General features: G+C 38.7%; 1 protein-coding gene across 5 annotated transcripts in view; it reads left to right on the top strand.

Annotated features, from left to right (window-relative positions):
- Positions 1–15,744, top strand: part of ERC2 (ELKS/RAB6-interacting/CAST family member 2) — a 1,123,201-nt gene that overhangs the window by 348,122 nt on the left and 759,335 nt on the right. For all 5 annotated transcript variants that reach the window (XR_008794491.1, XR_008794489.1, XR_008794490.1 and 2 more), the window contains one exon: positions 2,249–2,404. Coding sequence is in view for 1 of the 5 variants with exons in the window: in XM_056129131.1 (XP_055985106.1) it covers positions 2,249–2,404 (156 nt within the window). In the remaining 4 variants the exon portion in view is untranslated. The remainder of the gene's footprint in view (positions 1–2,248; positions 2,405–15,744) is intronic.

Below are 15,744 nucleotides of genomic sequence, written 5' to 3'. Positions count from 1 at the left end.
GCTCCAGCCAGAAATGTTTCATTATCTACAGAATTTTCATTGCTTAAAGCTTAAATATGTCACAAAGCGTATCTGACATAATTGTGAGCTTCGGTTGAAATGCCACAGAGTGGGTGACTTAAAGAACTGAGATTTGGGGCTAAGGACATGTGACTTTATGGTAGAGTTCCTGCATTGCCTGGAAATGAGACCCTGAATTCATTTCTGAGCTCTGCCAGTGCTACACCAGGTGTGAGAATACTCCAACCAATGATGTGAGCGCCACAATTTAGTTTGTACTCCCTAGCATGCTCAGACCTTACTAGAAGGTGGAGCTCAATACGTAGTGGTTGCTGCTCCTTGTTTTCCTCCTCTGAACAACAGGGACTATTAATAAAGTGATTATTACATTGCCATAAGAGTCATACCATTAAGGAAAACAAAATTGGAAATATTCAGAGTCATGAAAGTCTGTGGTATAGTTTGATCCTCCCAAGTGCTCAGGGTTCTGGTGGCCATTCCCAGTAAGACTTGGCAGTTCTGGCTAGGGTCCCAGTGTGCAGAGTTGCTCTATGACTCTGGGCATCACAAGGGCCATTCCACTTGTACCTAGGGCTACGCCAGCAGTGTTTGGGGTATCTCCAGGGTTACACTCAGTTGCGTTCCAGGTACCATGTGGTACTGGGACTTGAGCTCAGATCCTCAAGAATGCAAATCATACACCTCGACCTGATCACAGAGGTCCTATTGTGTATAAGGACTTAGTTGTATCTAGAATAACCGATTTTTGCCTTCTCTTTTGGGATTCTTTAGATTCTAACATATAAATTTTGTAAAGCAAAACAACAATAACAACAAAACCTGAGGATATGACTTGTTTTTTATTGTTATTTAAATACACATATAATATTTGTTCCTTTACGGGTAGGGCGTTTGCCTTGCACGCAGCCAACATGGCCGACCAGAGTTCGATTCTTCTGCCCCTCTCGGAGAGCCCGGTAAGCTACCGAGAGTATTCGATATGCCAGACACAGTAACAACAAAGTCTCCAATGGAGACATTACTGGGCCCGCTCGAGCAAATCGATGATCAACGGGAGGACCTTTTTATTTGAATAGAATAAAATGACAGGTAATGGGTGACAGTATGAAAAGGCAGAGTCACACTTTAACATGCAGTATTTCAAAGATTCATTTGAGTCCAGTCACTGAAGTCAGCAAAATGTTTTTTCCTCTCTAAGAGGTCTTTATTCTCTACTTTCTAATGCATCATCTCTGACTTTAGTTTTTTGGGGTTGGGGGTACATCCGTTGGTATTCAGGGCTTACTTTTGGGTCTGTCCTCAGGGATCATTCCTGTTGGACCCTGGGGAGCCATAATCAATTACAGGGATTGAACTTGAGCTGGCCACCTGCAGGACAGAGCCTTCTCTGCTTCACTACCTCTCTGGCCCTAATGTATTATTTATGTATGTTGTGTATAGATTCTTTTATTGTCTTGCAAAATTTTTTTTTCTCAATTGCATGTTTGAGTTCAGTATTCTCAGGGTTTTTTTTTCCTCTGAAACAATCAATAGGAGTAGAAATATCCTGCAAGTTAGTATTATTTTTCTGTCATGTGGGAAGCTATTTTCCAAGTACATCATGATGCTGTGATATATTATTTCCAGTTTCTATGCATCCAAAAGCGACTATATCACTCTTATAGTCAAAATTTGCTTCTTTAATTTTACTTATGTCTGTAGTTTAAATGAGGATCCTTTCCCCCATTAGTAGATTTGAATTTACTTCTCTCTCAGAATCAAATTCCAAGCATGTCTGATAAAGCCAGCCATGGAATACACATATGAAGAAAAAAGTTTTTTTTAAATAAAAGTTGACAAAATATGACACTGGTAACAACATGCAAAACTACAGATTTGTCTGCTTAAATGGAATTTATTTTTTTAAAAATACTTTAGATTACTTTTATCCCTGTAGCTTTATATCTTTGGTAATTTGATTCCCAGACATTAGGCAAACATATCTGGGCAACTCTCTGTATTATATTGACACAGGGTCTTTATTGCAAGCTTAAAGATTAATCTCACAAATGGTCCCCAGTAGTGAAAAAATTAAATTTCTTGGAATTCAAGGCTATGTTTCCCTACAGTTAATATATTACCTCCACAATTTATTTCTGAAATACTGTTTAAGTGATACAACTCCCCCTACTCCCCCAATAATTGTTCTTTTTTTAACCTGTTTTTTCCCTTTATTTCCCCCAAATAGGACACAAAAATTGCTTCATTGGAGCGAAACATAAGGGATCTTGAGGATGAGATCCAGATGTTAAAAGCCAATGGTGTGCTAAACACTGAGGACCGCGAAGAAGAGATCAAACAAATAGAGGTTTACAAAAGTCACTCCAAGTTCATGAAAACCAAGGTATGGTTCAGAGTTATAAACTTTTATACTCTTACACTGACTGGAAAGTTATGGCTTACATATATGCTTTTCTCAAATACATAATCTGCTTTATATGATATCATGAAATCTTTGGACGATAAAGAACAATGTAGAAGTCTTTTAGTCAGCGACATAGATTCCAAAATGAAGTCAGAAAGAGACCTTCAATAAAATTTCTACTGACTGAAGGATTCAGAATTTTTCTATTCATTACTTTGATGCCTGTCTTACAATTCACATTTTTTCTTAATAGTCCTTTTCTTCTAAGTTATTGTTTTCCTAACTTTGCTGACTTGAAGACTGTTTTTTTCATAAAAGTTTCTTGCCCATTCCAAGAATGTGATTGTCTTAAAAGGTGCTGATATTAGGGGCCAATTTAATTGCCTCAGGTGACATTATGACATTTTGTTTTTAGCATAGTGTTTAAGATAAAACTTTGAGACTTTTGAGTCCCAATTCTGCCGCTTGATCAAATTGTTCAGTTTCCTTTAGCCCGTTTCTTCATGCTTGAGATAGACATAAAAATATGTCTATTTTATGTCAAATTATGTCTAAATTATAGCTTAGCTTTGGCAACTCTAAAAGATTATGCATTAAAATACTTATCCCCTGTGCCAGAGCATTAGCACAGAGGGTAGTGAACTTGTGTTGCATGTAGCCAAATCAGATTCAACCCCTGGCACTTCATATGGTCCTCCTCTAAGAGTGACGCCTGAGTGAAGAGCCAGTAGTGAGCCTGAGCATCACTAGGTATGACCCAAGATCCCCCCAAATTAAAAACACTTAGTCCTTTGCCTGATCTTTAGAAAGCATGCAAAAAATCATAAGCATTGTTGCTGATGGTGGTGTTATTTGATTATTGTTTCAGTATCTTACTACGGAATGTTTACAAAATATTATATTGTAGCCCACTCAGTCATTAATTTATATTGATGTTGCCATTTTTTAATATCTGGCTTTAGATAGCACAGTGGATAAGGAGCTTGCCTTGCATGCAGCTGACCTACGTCTGACCCCAGGCACTGTTTCTGGTCTCCTGAGCGCAGAACCAGGAGTAAGTCCTGAGTACAATAGGTGTGCCCCCCCAAAAAAAATTGGTCTTAAACCTAAACCTTGAGCTTCTAATGGGTGAAGCACCCAAATATCTATTGCTTTTACATATGCATAAATTATTAAATTTATGAATTTGATATAAAAGGGAGCACCAAATAAAGGGTGTTGGGAGGATCATCTGAAAGTAAACTATAGACCGAACATGATTGCCTCTCAATGCCTCTTTTGCAAACCACAGCACCCAAAAGGAGAGAGAGAACAAAAGGGAATGCTCTGCCACAAAGGCAGAGTGGGATGTAGGGTATGGGGGGGCGGGAGGGGTACTGGGATAAATGGTGGTGAAAAATGGGCACTGGTGGAGGGATGGGTACTCGATCATTGTATAATTGAAACCCAAGCACAAAAATTGGAAGTCTACAACTGTATCTCAAGGTGTTTAATTAATAAAATAATAAAAAAAAAACCTTAAGTAGGTTTTTGAGGATTTTGGATGCTTTTCTGTCTATGTTTAAATCATTTTGCTTCTGAGAAACAACAATTGCACCAGTTGTTTTCCTTTTTCTTTTATCTTCTACTTGTTTTTAAATATCTTTATTATTTCAGGTTTTTTTCTTATTTGCTGCCTTACAAAATGCAGCAGAGTTAAGAATAACAAAGCTGTCTCTGAGAAAGCAATGGGAGAGGAGATAAAATATTTAAATGATGGTTATGATTTTTATCAGTTGTAAAATATGTGCATATACTCATTGTAGAGAATTTGCAAATTATAGAGAGGAAGCAATATCTAGCATCTGTTTCATCATTGTATATATGTGTATGTGAGCGTGTGTGTTTCGCCAAGGGGAAAAAAAAATTGTGCTTCCTACTGCCAACTTTTCATCTGTAAGTAGACATTGACATTATGACTAAACATTTGGATAAAAGGCTGGAGATAGGAGGAGACTCTCCACTGGATTTAAGTCAGCCCTCCCTTCTGGTTTTTATTTCCCAGTCCCTTCTCAGTGAGTTGAGCTGAGGTGCAAGAAGCACAGGGGTGGGAAAGCCTGCATATAACGATTAAATCACTCTGAGAAAGAAGACCAGAGGCACAGAGATGATTGAACTCATGAAGTTTTGGAGAAGTTATTGTTTTGGCTTAAACTTTTCTTCTTCACTGTCATTTAGCAGTGGAAGAAATGGTTCAAGTCACATCTATACTGAAACTGCCATGAATCTGTAACTCCTGCCCCTCACCACGGATTCGGTCCAGGTGAATAAAACATTTATGTGGGCTCACAAGAAACCTTTATCAGCCCATGATTGTCTGAGAGACCAACAATCCTTTGAGTTAGTTTTAGCCTTTAATGGATGATCACTGTTCAGGGTTCTTAAAGTGTCCAGATTATAATAATATTAGGGGAAAATAAAGGGGTATGCTTCTGGATGGACTCTCCAGTTGGTCTTTGCTAGCTGCATTGCCTTAGCAATCAGTGACTTAGGTAACTCAACCACACTGTCCTTTTTTTATAAAATGGAGGGCATCAGAAAACTTAAAGGATAACTCGAAGGTTCAAATAAAATACTTTAGTTGAAGTGCTTGGCTCAAGGCCAAAGAGATAGTACAACGGGTAGGGTACTTGCTTTGTTTGTGACCCAGCTGGGTCAACCCTTGCATCCATATGATCCCTGAGCAACATCAGGAGTGGTCCCTGAGCATAGAGCCAGTAGTGATATAGGCTATACTCTTGAGCACTACTGGGTATAGCCCCCAAACAAACAAACCAAGATAATAAGGTTCTTAGCCCGAAAGAATAACTTATGATTAGAAGTATTAATTACTGAAGAAGCATAGTCAGCTCTGATGGTGATGCTGCTGATGTTATATATAATAAGACTAATGCAGAAAATAGATTTCTAAGAAATACAAATAAAATGAGCTTATGCAGATAGTATTAGATTGATACATATGGGCTTAAAGTATAGGTAAGAATTTTAAAAATACTTAACTTTTAAATATTAAAACATTTTTAGTAGGTTGAAATATGGTTCTATTCATCATCTTTCATATCATTACTTCAGTTACTTATTTTTTTTACTTTGAAATGGAAACTTGATTTATTATTTAATCCTAAGAATGACTAAGTAGGTCTGTTATAACTTATCTATTATTGAATGTAGTTAAGAGTATATATATTTTGTGTTTTGTGAGATCCTTTAGGCTTGTTGGGCAATTCATTCCCCTATAACATCTTAAAGGCAATCTAGAGGTATACATTGACATCCTTGAAAATGGGCTTGCTAGTGTAGCTAGTGACCTTTGTAGTCCCTTTGGATAGCATCTACAAGAAAATTCATTCTACAAAGTTTATCTTAACATGTTGTTTCTTAATAACACTGCAAATACCCAAAGAACTAATTTTTACAGCATGTTTTTGCAGTGTAAAAAACAATACACGCTAAAAGAACAATTGTTCCAAGTCATTGTTAGAGTCTCTTGAACTCTTTCTTTCTGTAGAGCTATTTTGTGAAGTTTTCAGTAACGCACTATGAGCACAATCTCCAAAACCTTTTTTTAGCATGTTTTAGCATGTTTTTAGCACATGGTGCTAAGGTAGTCACTATTAGACATGTTCAAAGTATTTCCTACACCACAATACTGGCCACTTAGCTGGCAAAGTAGCATTGTAGCACTGTCCTCCCATCGTTCATCGATTTGCTAGAGCAGGCCCAGTAACGTCTCCATTGTGAGACTTGTTACTGTTTTTGGCATATCGAATACACCATGGGTAGCTTGCCAGGCTCTGTCGTTCAGGCAAGATACTCTCAGTAGCTTGCCTGGCTCTCTAAGAGATGTGGAAAAATCGAAACCGGGTCACCCGGGTCAGCAGTGTGCAAGGCAAACGCCCTTCCCACTGTGCTATTGCTCCAGCCCAGCTGGCAAAGTAAGAAATGTAATTAAAAAACTGCTCTGAAGATTTGATGGGGAGTAAAGTTACTTCTGGCTGGAGAAATGAAAGTGTTTAGATTTAGATTTAGTGTTTTTTTTTTTGTTGTTGTTGTTTGTTGTCTAAATCATCAGGTTTACAAAAAGCATCCACGGATATGCTTAAGAATGCAAACTTAAATCAATGCCTGAGCAAATCTAGAATGATGAATACAAATCCTGTCCCATTGCAACTCCCCACGGACAAGGAAATATGATAAACTGAAGTTTATGTGAAGTGACAGGTCTTCCAAAAAGAAAAATAGAAGTTAGATTTAAATTGCAAAATCCTAAGAGACTTTGAAACTTACTTAAAATATAGAGAATTAATTGTTATATTCGGTGTATTTACTAAGACAGTAATTGAAATGGAAATCAAAATGACTTTGGATCATAGTTAGCAGAAAATGCTAGATTTGTGGCAAGGTAGCAGCTGTTTGGAAGATTTGTAAAGACTCACAGAAAAACATTTCAGAAATTCTTATGAAACTGAACAAGGAAGAAAATCCAGATTTTTGTAAGCCAATTTGAAATTGCAACTAAATATGCTTCTTATTTGTAATGAATGTATATAAAGTTTTAAAAGTGATTAAGACCTGCCTCATGAGCTCGGGAGGATGGTAGCTGGAATAGAGAAGGGATCACTAAGTCAATGATGGGTGGAGGAGTCACTCTGGATGGGACATGTGTGCTGAAAATAGATAAAGGACCAAACATGATGGCCTCTCAGTATCTGTAGTGCAAACCATAATGTTCAAAATTAGAGACAGAGTTACAAGGAAATTGTCATAGATACAGGGGTGAGTGTGGTGGGGGTGACAGGACAGATACTGGGGACATTGGTGGAAAATGTACACTGGTAAAAGAATGAGTGTTTGATCATTTTATGATTGAAAATCATGTAAGCTTTGTAACTGTATCTCACGGTGATTCAATAAAATAAATCTACAATAAATAAATAAAAATAAAATAAAAATAAAAATGCTTAGGGACTTTCTCTTTTAGGAAACCCTTCACAGAGGCTCTTTAGAATAATCCTTGTTTACATACGGTCTGAGCTTTGCAGTACCTTTTGATCTCGGTATTTATTTAGAAGAGGTCAAAATGTATTCTGTCATGATTATTGGGAAGTGAACTATTGGAAGGCTGTCACACCTGGCTGCCTCTTAGCTTTGTGCTCAGGATTACTCCTGGAGATACTAAAGGGGCACATATGTTGTTCCAGAGATAAAACTAGGGTTAGCAGCACACAAGGAAAGCACCTTGCTCCTTGTAACTATTGCTCCAATCCCAGTACATATCTTTTAAATAAAAAATAAGAGAGGACTCTAGATGTGGTTCTGCAGTAAGGCATGTGCCTTTTATGCATGAGACTTGGGTTTGTTCTCCAGCATAGCACAAACAAAAAAGCAAGGGATGAAAAGAAAATGTATCTTTGTTTGGGGACCACACCCAGCAGTGCTCAGGGCTTACATTTGGATCTGTGCTCAAAGATCACTCCTACCAGTGCTGAGGGGACCATATGCTCTGGACAGTTGGGTTCGGCTTGCCAAAGACAAGGGCCTTATCTACTGTATTATCTCCCTGGCTCCTAGAATTTAAAAATAGTTTTAGAAAAATTTACTTTTAATAAAATGGAGTCTGAAATTGTTCACATATATAGATATTTGTTTACTTCTATATTTGAAATATTATTTAGCTGAAAATTATTTTTGTGACTTATTGGTGATAGAACAGATACAGTATTTGATTACTCTTCATTGATCACTCTTCCTTGTGATCCATGAGAGGTTAATAAGAAATTATGTTGTAAATTCAGAATAAAGGAAAAGGTATAAGACAGCAAAGTGGTATCTTTGGCAAACCCTGAAAACAGCAGGAGTTACTGATATAAAAATAAAATTTGACATGATCTTACGTCAACCTAAACCTAAATATGTAGTGATTTTTCTGCAAATTAGTACTACAGGCAGCTAGTATTCATTCTTACACACAAACTCATTTTTATATAAAAGTATCTTAAAGCTTATAGTTTAAAATGTTTCAGTGAATTTGGGAGAGGGACAGCATAGGAAATAAATTGTGGCACCAAAGGGAGTGCCGCCAGCATTAATTATTAAGAAGAATAAAATATGTAGTTTTTTGGGCAAAGGAAGTATTTTAAGAAGCTACCTGAAAGAGATGACATGTCCATTCCAATGCTGAGTTGATGGTTGAACTTGTATAGGTCTCAGATAAACTCTGTGATTCAGTAGTAGTGAAGATCCATATACTCGCATAAACGTGATGTCATAGAAAAGCTGTGACATGCTATTTTGAATGATGGCAGGTGCAGAGTTCTGAATTTCAGTTTGTGTCAAAGGCCAGGATATCTCACGTAGTCACGCAAGGTGGAAATTCCTGCATTTTCAGATCTTGTTGGCACATAAACCTTGTCCCACAGAAATGAGACAAGAAGATTTCCTGAGTTGTGTGATTCTTACTTCTTTAAAACTTCACTTGGCAGGCTGTGAAGAGTCAGACTGGGAACACAGACTCCAAGAGGCCATGGAAAGCATGTTTTACCTTCAGGGACTTTGTTCAGCTTTTAAGAATAGAGTGTATCTTGTCAATGATTATTCTGGAAGGGAAATAATGATGACATGTCTTGCTCTGAGTGATACTTTGTTTCTTGTCTCACACATTTTTCATCTTCCGAATGCAGTACTTCTATATCAGTAATTCCTGCTGTTTTCAGGGTTTGCCAAAGATACCACTTTGCTGTCTTATACCTTCTCCTTTATTCTGAATTTACAACATAATTTCTTATTAACCTCTCATGGATCACAAGCCCCAATCCCAAACTGCATGATAATAAGCATATCACTTTCTAGACATAAGGGCCATATCTGCAGTGAAAAAGAAGCTGTTTTCTTTGGCAAAGTTGTCTTTTCGGGGTGTTGGTTGTGTCATAGACATATGTTGTGGGAGAACTTTCAGATGAGATGAAGTGTGCCTGATGTCCACATGGTCTTCATATAAAGCATGTGATGTAATTCCGATCGGCCTTTCTTCTTGCCATCCTAGAGACAGGCCTTCCCTGGATTTGGTTCTCATATATATTTGATTGCATCACTTTCCATTTTTATTGAGTTCATGGCTATAAAAGAAGCAGAAGGCATATTTTTATGGAAGAATATTATTTTTTTACCCTGAACTATATTTCCCTTAGAAAGCCTCTCTGTTATTGTCTGCATAAAATATTTATTTAAAATTTACCTCATGAGAGTGATTGTCTGAAAGCTCTTTAAAATAACTACCTAATTAATATTTATAGACTGAAATAATTTTATCATGATCAATTTTATTTTGTTGAAGAAATAGGTCTATTTTCCACGTCCTTCTATTAAACACCATTGTGTTGATCAAGTTAATTTTTTTTTTAAACTTGTTTCTCAACCCCCATCTCCTCCCACGCTAGATTTATAATCTGGGATTTGTAGAGGTTAGCACAAATCAGTGTGTTCATCATAAACATCATCTTTGCTCAGGCATGTAAAGTCTAAAGGATTTTTTTAGCTATATTTTCAGATAAATCAGTTTCATATGTGGAATTAACTGTAGACTGCACTGTCAGCTGCAAATTTGACACACTTGAGATCTCAAATTTGGAATTTGGAATCACATGCCCTGAGAAGATCTCTGATCATGATGATCACCACAGACTTCATGTCTTTTGTAACTTTAGTTGATCTTAATTCATATTTTTCCCACTTTATATTTATATATACTTATCTCTCTTTCATCAGAAAGAGAAAGGAGGATGGAGAAATATATATTCCTTACCTTTATATATATATATAGGAGTGATATATATATATAATATATGTAGAGAGAGAGGATGGCTATAAGTCCAAAACTCATGAAGTTATAAAAAAATAACTTATTTCGATGTTCAGTACCCACTTTATCCAGACAACTGTTTTCCAGTATTTCAGCATCGCACAGCGAGTAGGGTGTTTGCCTTGCATGTGGCCAACTCGGTCAACCTGAGTTCAATTCCTCCGCCCCTCTCAGAGAGCCTGGCAAGCTACCGAGAGTATCTTGCCCACACTGCAAAGCCTGGCAAGCTACCCAAGACATATTCAATATGCCAAACACAGTAACAACAAGTCTCACAATGTCACTGGGCCCTCTCGAGCAAATCGATGAACAACGGGAGGACAGTGACAGTGACAATGAATCTAATAAGTAACAACAACAACAAAACCCCGAATATATTATTGTATCTTTTTTAAATCTAATAAGCTATTTATGTTATGTTTTAAAAGAATTGAAATGCTAATGAAATTAAAAAGAAATGAAATACTTTGTTGTACATACCTGAACATTTCTCCCACCTGCTGATAGTTATGATTCTTTCCCATTGAATTTTAGCATCCCTACTGAATCTTCCTCAAAGCAACCTTTGAGTTAGCCACTACCAGACCTTTGTATTTGGAAAACAAGTTGACTCCTCCTTTTTCCTAATTCAGTGAAATGACTTCTTCCTGCAAATGTAATGTCCATCATATTAACTTTTCTAGTAAACTGTGCAACCTGGACATTGCTCATCTTCTCTCCTTGAACCACTCCAATGAAGTAGCTAGGATCTTGTTTCTGTCAGTTTCAGTTGTTGCGAACAATCAAATTTGCTGGACGAAAGATATTTAAATATATATATTTTAAAGGTACTTATGAATTATTTAGCTATTAAAAATTCTCAAGAGCCTAAAATAATTTGAAGGAGGAAGCTAAGGAGATAGTTGAGGAGGGAGTGATCTTCTCATGGGCATTTGTTGGATTGATGACTTGAGCTTTGGTTTTCATCATAGTTGCTGAAATGTTGACAACAGAGACCAGTGCTTGGAACCAGTGAAGGTGAGGAGTGAAATAGAAAACTTACTTTAACTGCACAGAGAGCTAGGATGCTCAACTGTTACACTGTCACTGTCACTGTCCTCCCGTTGTTCATCGATTTGCTCGAGCGGGCCCAGTAACGTCTCCATTGGAGACTTGTTGTTACTGTGTTTGGCATATCGAATACATCACGGGTAGCTTGCCAGGCTCTGCCGTGCGGGCGAGATACTCTCGGTAGCTTGCCGGGCTCTCCGAGAGGGGTGGAGGAATCGAACTCGGGTCGGCCATGTTGGCTGCGTGCAAGGCAAACGCCCTACTGCTGTGCTATCGCTCCAGCCCAACTGTTACACACTTAACATAAATGTAAACTACTTCCACAAAATTCTATTTTCTCCTCCCTAGACTGGGGAACTTCAAGGATAATTGTTGATTTAAAATGTTTGAGTCAAGTGAAAGGTATATATTTTATAATCCCTAACCATCACTGGTTGTATTTGCAGTGTAAAATGATCAAAAAACTTTCAAGTAGAGAAAGTAGTATTTTGGTCATGTCCCTAAACCAGCTTCAGGCAGTGGGAGAGGCACATGCTCTGATGGTTCACACATTCATTTATTCCTGAAAGTAGTTCTCCAGATAAAGTTCTCCATATGAACACATGACAATAATTTGAAGATCACAAATCCTGCAAGAAAACAAACCACTCTAAGTGATAGCTGTAGAAAGAACAAGTAGGCATACCAGGAGGCAAGAACTTTTAGAAATTAGAATTTTAATAAAACTATGAAATATTTTTGTTGATATGTTTAAAAATGGAAGACACTATTGAAAATGCAAATAAAGGGTAAGAGACTATAAAAATACCAAGTAAATGTAAAAAGAAATAAATAAATTGTCTGGAAATAAGAAAATATAAAAGTAGAAATATAAAAGTTCAGCAAATTGACTTAACTACAGGGTGGTCATGCTGAGAACAGATTTAATAAACTAGAAATCAGCAGAAAAAATAATAAGAGATACATGAAACATGAAATCAAGTTCAAATAAATTGGATAAGAAGGTATAGCATAAAACTAAAGAGAGTTCCAGAGGGACAGATGGAGGAAAGACAATCACGGTTTAAAATCATATGTGAAAATCAAATGTGGCTGAACTTATGAGAGGTTCTGTATCTTCACACTCTGAAGCCTCAAAAATGCTAAATGGGCAAATAGAAAAAAAAGTATTTATTTGCATTACATTGAAACCATAAAATTTCAGAGGAAAAAATATCTGAAAAATCAGAACATTTGTATAATGTGTATGACTAATAACCATATGAAATGATGTTTAATGTTGATCACTAGATAACACAAATAAAAACTCAAACTTGATCACTTGACATCTCGCTACTCATCGATTTGCTTGAGCAGGCACCAGTAACGTCTCCATCCAACCCTGTCGCTTCCTAATGTAGCCCAATGGCGTCTGCTCGTTCTAGGAACATGAAGAGCCTCAAACCAATTGTTCAGGGTCTTGACGAAGAAGTCTGACCATCTCGTAAGTGGGTGGCCACGAGATCTTTTGACGTCCCGTGGAATCCAATTGGTATTGGCTTTGGTCCAGCAGTCGTCTCCAAAACGCATTATGTGTCCAGCGCATCTGATTTTCAGTGCCTTGGCAAATGAGACAGTGTCCCTGATTCTTGATCATCGACGGAGGTCAGAACTCCGGATTCTTTCTCTCATTTGAGTGAAGCGTGATACTCCAAGCATAGCTCTTTCGATTCCTTCTTGGAAGACCCGAATAGAGTTCTCATCCTGTTTTTGTAGGGCTCAGGTATCTGAGGTGTAAGTTAATGCAGGAAAAACAGTGGAATCAAAGAGATTTGCCTGGAGCTAGATGTTCTTTGTCTTCATAGCTATTTCTTCGACGCTCTTGAAGGCATTCCAAGCTGCTCTCTTCCTCCTGCGCAACTCAGGTGCCAGGTCATTCATCATGTTGACTTCTTGACCTAGGTACACATAACTGTTGCATTCAGAGATGTTCATTCCATTGAGAGTGAATGGAATGTCAGAAACTAGACCATTTCTCATAAACATTGTCTTTGTGAGATTCAGCTGTAGTCCAACCTTTCCACAATCATGGTCAAAGTCAGCCAGCATTTGTGCCCCTTGGCTAAGGTTTGGTGTTATTAGAATGATGTCAATGAAAGGGAGGTGGTATAGTTGCTGACTATCTATCCTCACTCCCATTGCTTCCCATTTCAGTCATTGCATTATGTTTTTGGGGGTGGCACTGAAGAGTTTTGGTATCACCCTGCCAAATCTCTCTCTTGACATGGATGATCACTTCCTTGTGGAATGGTGAGATCCTGGTAGTGAATTCGTAATATAGCTCACAGAGGGATGTATTGAGTTTGAACTCGCTGTTTGACTAGGGCATTGATGACCGCTTCTGTCTCAACAGAATGAAAGGCCTTCTTTAAAACAATGAATGTTAGACAGAGCGGCATCTTGAAATACCAAGAAACCTCAATGAGCTTGGTTATCATGTGGATAGGTCGACTATGCTGAAACCTTTGCGGAACCTGGCTTGCTCTCATGGTTGTCCTTCATCTAGTGTTCTGCCAATCCTATTCAGGATGACTTGAGTGAACAGCTTATAGATGACAGACAACAGGCAGATTGGGCAATAGTTGCCAATGTCGTGGATGTCTCCCTTCTTGTACAGTAGTGCAGTCCTGCTGGTTTTTCATTGGGATGGAACCTTGCATTCAGACAGGCAGCATGTGAAGTCCCGAGCCAGTGTATTGATGAGTACAGTGTACTGAAGAACCTGACGGCAGGTTCTTCAGGTGTTCAGATCTGACCTTGTCTGCGCCGGGTGCTGTTTGCTTCTTTACCGACAAAACGGCGTATTGGATTTTGGAAGGGAGAACGTTGGGAACGACATATACAGCCTGCGGAAGAGATTCATGGTCTTGGCAGCGCGGGAAGGATATGCTAGTTCCGTCCACCCCCCCACCCCCCATCCCATGAGGCTGCAGTTTCCCCATTACCACTGGTCATACCTGGCTGTCCAATAAGCTCTGAGGTGGCAGCCGCGGTGCCGCTGGTGGCGGGGGCGGGGGGGGTGTTAAGTGGAAGAGACAGACACTCTTTCCCTCCCGGGGGGTGGGCACGGCACCGTAGCTTAATGCATAGCTTATTCACATTTCTGCCAAAAGCTGCTGGGTTCCGAATTAGGTCCGTGTGCCTCTGGGGCCATGGCGGTGCTGTAGAGCAGCTCCTGGGGGGGCAACTCGTGGTCTCCGTGGGGCAGAAAGCAGCCCTAAGATTTTAGCAGCCTCTTCTTACTCGTCTTTTCCCAATGATTGGAGGCTCTTTCACAGTCAGGGGAATGAGACCTATTGTCCTTACTGTATTTGGCATATCAAATACACCACAGGGAGTTTGCCAGGCTCTGCCTGTGCGGGCAGAATACTCTCTGTAGCTTCCGGGCTCTCCAAGAGGCATAAATGGGTAGGAAGTGTCTAATAATGTGTCCATGAGCTCTGAAGGGTGACCAATGAGAGGATTATCTGGTGCTGGAAGAGTGTGGCTTATGGTTGTGATCCCTGAGTCACCAGAGACTGGGGGAAGCAGGCAGAGGATCTCTTTTCTGGGTCCTGTTGAGTCCAGAGTCCAAGATCACAAAGTTCTGCATTATCTGGGTTCCGTGGGACTTCATTCTTGTGTGAGGCTCGACTTGAGCATCTGGAAAGTGGCCTGAAGTGCAGCGGTGGTTGGGCGGTGAAGGTTGGCTGCTGGGGCTGGGTCCCTTGGGGTGGGGAGGTAGAAATAGTCAAGTAGAAATATTGTTTAAATTATATCGTAAAGCTATAGTGATCTATGTATATATATCAAAAACTATGTAGTTCTGGAATAAAGGTAGACTCTTAGAGCAAATGAAACAGAATTGAGAGCCCAGATATGAATTCTCAGATTAATGGGCAGTTAAAATCTATGATGAGGGAACTGGGTGCATGACATGGAGCAAAGAAAGTGTCTTCAACAAATGTTATTTGGAAAACTGAATAGAAACTTAAAAAAGAGAAAGAAACTGTATTTGTTTCTTTTTTGTTTATTTACTTTGGGGCCATACCTGGTAGTGCTCAGAGATCACTTTTTTGTTGTTGTTGTTGTATGATATTTTATTTATTTATTTTAATTTTTTAATTTTTCTTTTTTTATTAGTGAAACACCATGAGGTACAGTTGTAGATTTACAATTTTTTGTGCTTGGGTTTGATTATACAATGATCAGATACCCATCCCTCCACCAGTGCCCATTTTCCACCACCATGGATAATATCCCCCCCACCCCCATCCCCTCATCCCCCCCTGCCTCTGTGGCAGGGCAATCCCCTGTGTTCTCTCTCTCCTTTTGGGTGTTGTGGTCTGCAAAA

The sequence above is a fragment of the Sorex fumeus genome, unplaced genomic scaffold (assembly GCF_029834395.1).
Source record: "Sorex fumeus unplaced genomic scaffold, SorFum_2.1 ptg000072l, whole genome shotgun sequence".
In the NCBI taxonomy this organism is placed as follows: domain Eukaryota; kingdom Metazoa; phylum Chordata; class Mammalia; order Eulipotyphla; family Soricidae; genus Sorex; species Sorex fumeus.
This window is presented reverse-complemented; position numbering and strand designations above follow the sequence as displayed.